Consider the following 10,833-nt stretch of genomic DNA (forward strand, 5'->3'; position numbering starts at 1 on the left):
TTTTGTTGTGAAAAGATGGCATAGCAAAACAATATTGCTATTGTTATTTATTTTAGAGGTCAACGGATTGATTCATATGATTGTGAGTTATGATCACTCTTTAGTCATATTTTTGAAAATATATTTTTTTTGGGTAAATATAAATTTCATTAACTAAATAAAAATAGTACAACACTGTGTTCATGAGTTGGTTTCTCCCGCCATAGTCTGTATAAGGCACATGTGCTAACCGAGTAAGCTAGATTAATACTAAGTATCCTCTGCTTTACATCATTAACAATCAAGGAGGCCAAAGTGGTCGCTGTTCTTTGTTGATGCTCGAATCGTCTTAGATTCCTCTCCCTCCAAATATGGTAAACACAAGAAGCTAGCAATGCTCGATAAGCAAGGTTGACAATGTGCTTGCCCCTCCATTTTCGCGTTGCCCAATCAATGTCATTTGCCCAATCTCGGTTGGGCCATGGGAATCGAACCAATTTGCGGATCTCGGAAAGGCACCGTCTACTATATCGGCATTGGAAGAAAAGGTAAGTATGATTCTCCATCCGCCTATCACACAAGACACAATCACCGAGATGAGATAGCCATGGTTTGTCCGTCGTTGGGAGTTTGCCAAGAATTACCATCCATAAAATGAAGAGGTGACGAGGGATCTTACAGGAGCCCAAAGTAGGAAAACCCAGTCTACTTTCGTTCCTGGTGGATCAAATAATCTAGTAAGGGCCTTAGTTGAGGGTTGTCCACCGTCCACTCTCCAATTAATACTCTCTGCTTCTCCATGGATTGGAGGTAGTACATGAGTTATTTCGAGGCACTCGAAATCCGTGATAGTGGGCCATCGCCATTCACCTCCACAAATGATCGAGCTAAGCTTGGTCGACAAATCCAGTCCCAATAGGTTCGGAGCGCGTGGGAATCTATCAATAAGTGACCCAAGAGGGTGCCATGGATCCTGCCATATATAGAAACTCGTTCCATCTCCAATACAGTAATCCACCACTAGGCGAATGTAACTTCGAAGACGTAGCAATTTCCTCCAACCCTATGAACCCCTATCATCCCGTACTGTCCAAACAGAGGTGTTTTGTAACCGACTAGCGTACAACCAGTCCACCCAAATTGATGTCCTCTCGCATCGGATTACATCACAGAGTTTCTTGCTCATTAATGCCTGATTTAATGTAGCAACATCCCTGATTCCTTGGCCTCCCTCTTCAACAGGCCGACACACGTCATTCCATGCTACCTTTGCGTATCCACTGTTCCCCGTTCCTTTCCATAACAAAGTTCGTAGTCTTTTCTCAATTTCTTTAATGATTTTCTTCGGCAAAATGAATGCAGAGGCCCAATAAACACTAAGTGATGTGAGCACAAATTTTAGAATTTGCACTCTTCCGGCATATGAAAGTGCAAGCCCCTCCCACCCAGCAACACGTTGGTCAATTTTTATCAATAACAGTTGGCATTCCGACAATTTAGAAAATAGGAGAGGAAGACCAAGGTACCTCATCGGCAGTTGCCCTTCCTGGAACCCAAGTAAAGTCAGCATATCTTCTCTCAGTCCCTGTGTTGACCCTGAGATGATAAGATGACTCTTTTAGACGTTCAACTTCAGCCCTGACCATCCAGCAAATCGATCAAGTCCCATTTTGAAAACTCCGATGGATGTAATGTCAGCCTTGCTTAACAATAGTAGGTCGTCAGCAAACCCAAGTTGGAACACACGCGCTGCTTTGCATTTCCAGTGAAACGTAAAAGGGCCTTCTTGATCAATCTACTAGAGAAAACCCAAGTGTAGCACCTCCATGACGAGCACAAATAAGTACGATGAAAGAGGATCCCCCTGTCGTAGCCCTCTAGCTCCCGTGAAGAATCCATGGGGCTTTCCATTGAGCCCGACTGAAAAAGATGCTGTAGTGACACATTCCTCAATCCACCTGGTAAATATGTTCGGGAACCCAAATAACTCAAGAACAGCAGACAGAAAGTCCCACTCAATCGTATCATACGCCTTTCTAATATCCACTTTCAGCGCACATCTGGGAGGAAGGCGTGTCTGGTTGTATCCCGAAAAGAATTCCTAGGCTAGCATGATATAATCACTGATACTTCTGTTAGGCACAAACGCCGTTTGGCAGGGGCTAATGAGTTTGTCCAAAACCACACTCAATCGTTAGACAATGAGTTTAGCGGTAATCTTATAAAGCACATTACATCAAGAAATGGGTCAAAAATCACTTATGGACATTAGGGAGTGAACCTTCGGTATAACTGCCAGCAAAGTGGTGTTGATTTGTTTCAAGAGCCTCCCGGTATTAAAGAAATCCAACACCGCTTCCCTTACCTCCTGTCCCACAATCGGCCATGCCGCTTTAAAGAAACCGGATGAGTACCCATCGGGCCCCGACGCTTTATCCTCAGCAATATCAAATACTGCCTATTTAACATCAACCGGGGTGAAAGGCAATAAGACAGAGTTGGCCTCGTTGTCTGTCAGCAAATGTCATGCCCATGGTCTAAGGAACCGGATATCAACTACATCCCGTCGTCTCTCTCCTCCTAGCAGGTTTTGGAAGAAGGAGACAAATTCATTTACCACCGCCTACTGCTCCATATGGGTGACTCCGTGTTCATCGTTAATTTGCAAGATTCTCCTTGCTGTCCTTCGTTGCGCAATCTTGTGAAAAAAAACCATGGAGCATTGGTCACCCCCTTCATCCACTCCATTTTTGCTCTCTAACGAAGCATGATTTGCTCTAGCTTCGCCGCTTTGGCCAAAACCATTCGACAACAATGCTATAGGTATAAGAACAAGTCCTCCTGTCTGTTCGAGCTGACCAGGATTTGTGCCGCTTCAAGAAAACCCTTAGCTAACTGCACATTGTGCGATAAATCACCTTTATTCCTCCTCTATTCTCGAAAAATTGGTTTCAAAGCTTTTAGTTTTCGAGTCATCACGTACATCGGTATGCCAACTATCTTATGCTGCCAAACGCTCTGCACACTAGGAATGAGTTCTGGTGAGAGGGTAAGATAATTATCAAATCGAAACATACCTCCCAACTGCTGTTGTCGGTCCCCATACAGGACCATCGGTGAGTGATCTGAGGTACGCTGTGTAAGGCTCGAGTAGGAAAAAATGCATAAAACCCCCCTATGTTTTAAAAAATATGCAAAAAGCACCCCCTGTTTTTAGATTAGGCTAAAACCCCCCTCCTGTTTTGTTTTAGTCAACTCACGTGCCCTTTTTCAAAATGAGCACTAACGACGTCATTTTTCTTCCTAATTTGACCGTTATAACCTTGCTGTCTTTACTGCTCTTTAACTACAGTCAAAGAGTGAATTCAAAGAGAGAGAAAGAGTTACAGCGAGACTAGAATTACCAAAGTAAAAAAACTAGAATTTTATGGGTTTGCAATTGAGAGGGAGAAAACGAGGGAATTTGATCAAAAAACTTGTGTTTCTTTACCCTAAATAGAACGAAAAATACTGATTTAGATTTTGTAAGTTAGATTTAGGGTTTGTGCTCGAGGAGAGGAGAGTTCGTTCGTGTTGTTGAAGAAGAACTGGTAAGTTTAAATTTTTTTATGTTTTGTGAGAAATTGTTGTAATTCTTGCAGAGTTTACAGAAATTTTTCTATTTTTGTTTGGTATTCCATTTGCTATTCTAGAATCCATGTCCTCTTTCTCTCTGTTTGGTATATATATATATATATGCGAACTTTTTATTTGGTATTCTATTTGTTATTTTCAGAATCTGATAGTGATACTGTGATATTGTTTTATTCATCAAATAAATGCATATCTTTCAAGTTTCAAGAAGAGATGCCTCGATGGGTGTGTTAATTGTTTTCAATAAATGTTTACACTTTCAATTTCTTTGGTGCCAATGTGCTTGGAGAAAGAGTTGTAGGGTGGTGGAGATGTGCAATCAATACATAATACAAGTTTACAGGGAACATGTGGCTGGTGGAGTTGGTTTATAATTGTTGTAGTTTCTGTTGGATGAGATTTATTCACATGAACAAACTTATTTGCATTTGTACCGTGAGTCACCTTGCATACTTAATATTTATTTACTATTATTTTAAATTTGTAATAATGGTTAATCATAGAAATTTTTACAGTTTCTGTAATGCTTCTTGTTAATTTTATATGTTATGACTAAATTAATTTCTTAATTAATTTGTAGAGAATGATTTTGGGAGACTATGCAGACTTTTTTCTGTGGTTAGGTGGGGTCATAGAATGGGTACCAACCATTAGATATGTTGGGGGATATACTGTCTTTTTTTCAGGAGTTGATAAAGAAAGATTATTCTATGATAACCTGATAACAATATACACTAAAGCTGGCGGCAAGGGTAGTAACTTAGTACTTTATTATTCATTTCCTCAACAAACATTACAAATGTCTATAAAGAAGTTAGAAGGGGATGAGGGTATATTAGAGAGTTATTAAGAGACTATAAATGTTGTAATGTTATATCAATTTACATTGAAGAAAAAGCAGGCCCTTTGTTGTCTACATATGTTAGTGGTAATGTCCTTCATTGTGAAAATTCTGTGCCACTATTACAATATAATGTTGAACAAATAGGGAATGAGGAAGGGATTGAGGCTGAAAATGAGAGTGCAAGATTTGTTTTTGAGGGAGTAGGGGTTGAGGAAGGGCCTGAGGATGAAAATGAGGGTGTAGGGGTGGAGGATGGGGCTGAGGGTGGCAATGAGAGAGTAGAGAGTGAAGAAGTAGGGGTTGAGGAAGGGGCTAAGGGTGAAAATGAGGGTGTAGGGGTGGAGGATGGGGCTGAGGGTGACAATGAGATAGTAGAGGGTGAAGAAGTAGGGGTTGAGGAAGGGGCTGAGGGTGAAAATTAGGGTGTAGGGGTGGAGGATGGGGCTGAGGGTGACAATGAGAGAGTAGAAGGTGAAGAAGTAAGGGTTGAGGAAGGGGCTGAGGGTGATAATGAGGGTGTAGGGGTTGAGGATGGGGCTGATGGTGACAATAAGGGTGTAGAGGGTGAGGAAGTAGGGGTTGAGAAAGAGGTAGAAAATGATGAGTCAAATTCTGATTCATCATTAGTTTTGATTGCCCTTCATGGATGTTAGAGGGTTCATGGGATTATGATATTTTCACTTGTAGGCCTGAAAACTACACAAGAACAATGCTAAAGACTCTAGGTCTTTAATGAGAGAAAGAAAGAAAAAAAAAAAAAAAACAGCAAGAGCAACAAAATGAGAGGGGTGAAGGGACTAGTAGGGGAGATGGACAGAGGTTTACTGATTGTGAGGATGAAGAGTTGGGTAATGAGGGAGATAGGTGTCCAGTGTGGGATGAGATGATGAATATGGCTGAAGTAGATTTGACAGTAGGTATGAAGTTTGAGACAAGAGCCAAATTTAGGGATGTGCTGAGGGATTGGGCTGTGAGGAGGGGATGAGATTTGAAGTTTGGTGAAGAATGAAAAACACTTGATAGTTGCAACTTGTAAAAATGGGTGTAATTGGAAGTTGAGGGCATCTTCAATCATGAAATCCACAACATTTTAGATAAAGTCTATTAAGGGAGAACATACCTGTGCACGTAAAGTTGAAAATAAGCAAGCCAATTACAAGTACATTGGTAATGTAATTGAAAAGTTTGTAAAAGACAATCCAAATGAGTCTCTTCAATCATTGAAGAACAAAGTCAGAAGAGAATTGCAGATTGACGTTTCAACTCATAAAGTTCATAGAGCCAAAAAACATGCTCTCAAATTGGTAACAGGTGATGTGAAAGAGTAATATGCAAGACTTTATGACTACTATCATACAATAGTCAAACATAATCCTAGGAGCTCTTTAATAATGGAGCTGAACAAAGAAGTGAATCTACCTGTTTTACAAAGAATGTATTTTTGCTTGAGAGGCATGAGAGATGGTTTCATTGAGGGGTGTAGACCATTAATTGGGTTGGATGGGTGCTTTCTGAAGAGGTTATTCAAAGGGGAGTTGTTGGCTGCTATTGGGAAGACATTTATCTAATTGTTGTTGCGTATGTAGAGGTTGAAAAATATGATAGTTGGGAGTGGTTTTTGAACCTTTTGCTTAGAGATATAGGGTCACAAAATAAGAGGGGATGGGCCTTCATTTCAGATAGGCAGAAGGGGTTACTAGAGGCCATTGCTGAACTGGCACCTGGGGCTGAACACAGATTCTGTTTGAGGTACATGTACAATAATTTTAAAGAAAAATTTAAAGGGCAACAACTGAAAAAAAATGTTTTGGAAAGCTGCATCAACTTACAGTGTTAATCAACACTTAAAAACAATGACTGAGATTGAAAAAATGTACCAAAAAAAAGATGCTGAACAAACACCATACGAATGGTTGGCTGAAATACCTCCAGTACATTGGGCAAAATGTTTCTTCCCGACTAAGACAAAGTGTGATGTGCTTGTGAATAACATGAACGAATCCTTCAATCATATTATCCTGGAGGCAAGAGAATTACCAATAATTCAGATGTTTGAATGGATAAGGAAGAAGTTCATGGGAAGAATTCAAGTGAAAAGAGAGGGGATGGAAAAATACGAGGGGGTTGTTTGTCCTAATATCATGAAGAAAACTGAAGTGCAAAGGCTGGAGAGTAGAAATCGCTTTCCTTCTTGGGCAGGGGAAGACAAATACGAGGTAATGCATTTTATGCAAAACCACATAGTTTACCTCAAGGAGAAGTTTGCAGTTGTGGCATGTTTCAGCTTGTGGATATCCTTGCTATCATGCCATTGTTGCTGTAGCACCCCTTACTCGCTACATCTAATTATCACTATTTCATCCTTACTTTAATCAAAACTCATTCTATATGTAATTCTCTTTCAACTCGTAAAATAAATTATAATTTGTCAATATAATATTATATATCACAAAAGATAATATATACCACCAAAAGTTATATTTACACTCACTACATGTTCTCATGTACATAACCTCAAGGAAAATTATCCACAACTTTAAACACAAATCCCGATAAAAGACCAGTATATTTAACAACCCAACAATCAAAAACTCTGGCTTTAGATGTCACGGCTGACCCACCTAATAAAGACGACGGCACCGCTCAAAGTCCAATGTGGCTAATCAGTGTGACCTATTTCCTGAAAAGTACGTGGTAAGGAATGAGCTGCCTACTCAATAAGTATAGTTGATCAGTCTATATATATATACACAAACAAAGATTCACGTACATGCAGTCACACCGACAACAGTCATTCGTCATACAACAACATTAGATATAAACAGTAATACATACTCACAACTGTAAATCAATCCACGACATAATATTCATTTGTTATCATTTATTAGTTAAGGGCCCCACTTACTCTAGGTGAAGTACATCAGTCAATGGTTTCGCCGGCCATCATCATATCATATGCATCACAGGATATTCCCTGCTGCCTCGGAATACCCCGGTACCCTACGCGCCATGGTACCTAGCTTAATTCAGATATTTCTCATATCACATTATCAATCACATCATCATCGACCATATTTTCGTAAACTATTGACTGTGCTTCCACTAGGTAAGCATCATCTTTTATTTCAATTCACAATCATCATTCTATTTTTTATAATAATTACTTCCTCAATAATAGCTCCCAATTCGATTTCATACAACAATCAATTGTACAACCATCACATAATCATATCCCGCATGTCCCTATATTATAATCATAACACATAGTAACAATTTCGCCGATATTATGGTAATCTAATAAATAATCCATAATTAATTATATAAACAATCAATATACACAATCAATGTATATAAATATAAATCCAAGTTCGCGATCATATCCAAGAAACTAATACATATAATATATACAATACTACACATATAGTTATATATATATCCAATTAGCTCTACTTACCTTATATCCCAAAATGCTTCGATTTCACGAGGGACTGCTCAACCCTCTACTTTGTCGTCAAATCCTATAATAGAATATTATACGTATAATCAATATATTTAATTTACTAAATAATTCATAAGAATTCACTTAATCAAACCCCTTATATATTTATAACTATCATTTTTAATAATATTCGTAAATTATACTACTACTGAAACCTCATTTTCCCTCATTAATAACATAATATTTCTAAAATATAACTTCCAAAATATTTCTATGAATTTTCTGTCAATTTATCATTGCCATACAATTTAATTAAGCAATAATACATAGAATTACATATTTGGTTAATCATTCCGATGGAATTGTATAAATTAGCTATAACGATAATTAAATCTAACAAATCTAATATTTTAATCAACCAACTATATCATTTTTATAGCAATTGTGATATTTAATTTGACACTAATTTAAATAGCCAAAATCATAAAGTACTCCGATTAAATAGTTCACCGCTCAGTATAATCAACATTTAATAAATGAACTAATTAAATAATATAATTATATAAATTAATAATAATTAAAATATGAAGTATTACTTCGCTGCGCTTCACTGAAGGCGAAAAGAAAAAATGCAATTGTAAGGATAAAGTTTGGATTCTATTATATATATATATATATATATATATATATATATGAGAGGTTGGGCGGTGGGCACCCCCCTCCTTTCTTATATTAAATACATATATTTATATAGTATTATTATTATTACTATTATGATACATTTATGTATATAGATATATATATATATTATATATAATATTATTATTATTTTATTTATTTAATTAAACTTTTCTCAAAATACCCATTACGTCCTTTCTGATTTTCTTAATTAATATAATTTGCCTCAAATATTATAATGAACTTCAATTTAATCCATTCAAGTTTTATTATATCCTAAATCCAATCTATAATTCATTTACTAATTAAATTTAAATTTCTAATAATTACCAATTAGTCTCCCAATTACGTGAAAAAATTCTACGGACGTTACAGTTGCAATTGATTATCACAGGCTGAAAGTGGAGGATTTCATTGATGAATGCTTGAAGAAGAAAGTGTATTTAAAGGTATACAGTCACATGATCCACCCAGTGCCAAGGATGCATGATTTTGAAGATTCAAAAATGGGAAAAGTGGATCCTCCTGATGCAGTAATCAAGATGGGAAGGCCAAAAAAATGTAGAAGGAAGGATGCAAATGATGTGAGGGAAACAACTTCAAGAAGAGGTCTTACCCACACTTGTGCAATATGTATGGGAAAAGGGCAGAATAAAAGAAGTTGCACAAATCCCCCACACCCCAATTCCAAATTCAAGCAAGTAATTTTCCTTACTTTAATTATTATTTGTTCATTTATTATCTGACAGATATTATTTAATAGCTTTAATTATTTTTGTCTTTCTTTAATTATGTCTTTGCAGAATCCCAACCAAGGCAGACAAAGATCCAGCAAGTCACATGGTGCATCAGGATCTAAAAGACCTAGTACCCCACCTCATCCACCTTTTGATGAGAATGAGGCAATTCAAGAAGAGGTAATACTAATTTAATATCAGCTTATTGACTGTCATACACCAATTTTTGACTCTTTGTCATGTGCTGCAGGTACCTCCAATTTATTCCCAACCATCTCAAGATTCCATGCCCAAAATTGCAGTTCAGCCTCCACTTCCACTTCAGCCACAAATTGCAGTTCAGCCCCCACTTCCAGTTCAACCACCAATTCCACTTCAGCTACCACCTCAAATAGCCCCAGGATAACCTTTTAAGGTACGTAATTTTTGCATACCAACCATGCTTCAATTTATGAGGTTTTTATAATGAAAAATCTACTTTATAGATTCCTAAACAGAGTAGCAGAACAACACTAGGTGAGACTATCACTAGAGGATTGAATGTGCATAAACCATCACATGAACAGGTATGTCACTTGTTGTATTAATAAAGTAGAATTTACTGGTTTATTTGTTCACACCAGTGTCTCATTTACTGTGTTTTAGATTGTTCATTCAGAGCAAATAACTCAACAACCTGTCCAACAAGAACATCCACAATCCTCAACAGCTTATCAGGTAATTTTCTTAATGATTCATTGAGTATATGTCCCTTTAACTTTATTACTTTGGACTAAAATAATTTCATGCAACTACAGCAAAAACCTAAAGCTCTTAGAAAGCAAAAAAAGCCAATATCTTCTTCAACTAAATTGCTTAAGAGACAACAACAAGATGCTCCAGATCAGTCCTCCCAATTCAAGAGAAAATGTTGTGCAGAGAGAAATCCATCTATTTCTTCACTGATCAAGGGTTTGGCCAACTCATATAGGCCAGGACAAACCAAGAAAAATGATGAAAATACTGATGGAATATCAAAGCCCACAAGAAATGTATGAGGTGCAATTGAGGTTCAATTTTTATCTATTTTGTGATGTTTTAGTGATGGATTTTGCAAAACTGATGGTTGCAAATTAGAATTTTTGGATGTATAGTTGTAAATCAGGATGAAAATCTAGTTGTGTACATGTTTCAGTGAATGCACTTTGTCCATTTTGAACTAAAATGAAATTCATGATGGTTGTTTTTGTTGTTTGTTGTTGGGAAATTGTGATGATGCATTGATGCATTTTGCTGTTTTTTATTTATATTATAGGTTCATTAACATTACACTAACAAATTCACTTAACAACATTGCATTGACAAATTCATTTAAATAATACAACAATCATGCAAAATAAAATAGCTACAATTAGTGCCTTTAACATTTTTTGATTGGCATCAAGCTGCTTCACTTTGCCAGTCAGGTCTTCGCATACAGAGATCAGTTCAGAAAATTTCTCTTCCATACCTCTTATATTTGATTCCACCTCTTCTTCCATTTC

The 10,833-nt window shown here is 37.0% G+C and overlaps 1 protein-coding gene and 1 long non-coding RNA gene across 3 annotated transcripts; both read left to right on the forward strand.

The window, feature by feature from the left end:
• The first annotated feature begins 4,411 nt into the window (after nt 1–4,411).
• LOC105158642 (uncharacterized) lies at nt 4,412–9,505 on the forward strand. The gene is given in 10 exon segments (XM_088880040.1): nt 4,412–4,442; nt 4,601–4,834; nt 4,886–5,046; nt 5,551–6,004; nt 6,007–6,251; nt 6,253–6,715; nt 6,718–6,741; nt 6,744–6,775; nt 9,005–9,274; nt 9,377–9,505. Coding segments are annotated over 10 exon segments (2,043 nt in total).
• An 89-nt stretch (nt 9,506–9,594) lies between these two features.
• LOC110011846 (uncharacterized) lies at nt 9,595–10,543 on the forward strand. Of its 2 annotated transcripts, XR_016065363.1 has the most exons (4): nt 9,595–9,725; nt 9,796–9,876; nt 9,956–10,027; nt 10,108–10,543. It is a non-coding gene; the product is annotated as an uncharacterized LOC110011846 (long non-coding RNA). The 2 variants fall into 2 exon arrangements; XR_016065362.1 differs by lacking the exon at nt 10,108–10,543 and having other exon boundaries at nt 9,969–10,035.
• The last annotated feature ends 290 nt before the right edge of the window (nt 10,544–10,833 follow it).

The sequence above is a fragment of the Sesamum indicum genome, linkage group LG4 (assembly GCF_026168435.1).
Source record: "Sesamum indicum cultivar Baizhima isolate 11 linkage group LG4, ASM2616843v1, whole genome shotgun sequence".
NCBI classification, from domain to species: Eukaryota; Viridiplantae; Streptophyta; class Magnoliopsida; order Lamiales; family Pedaliaceae; genus Sesamum; species Sesamum indicum.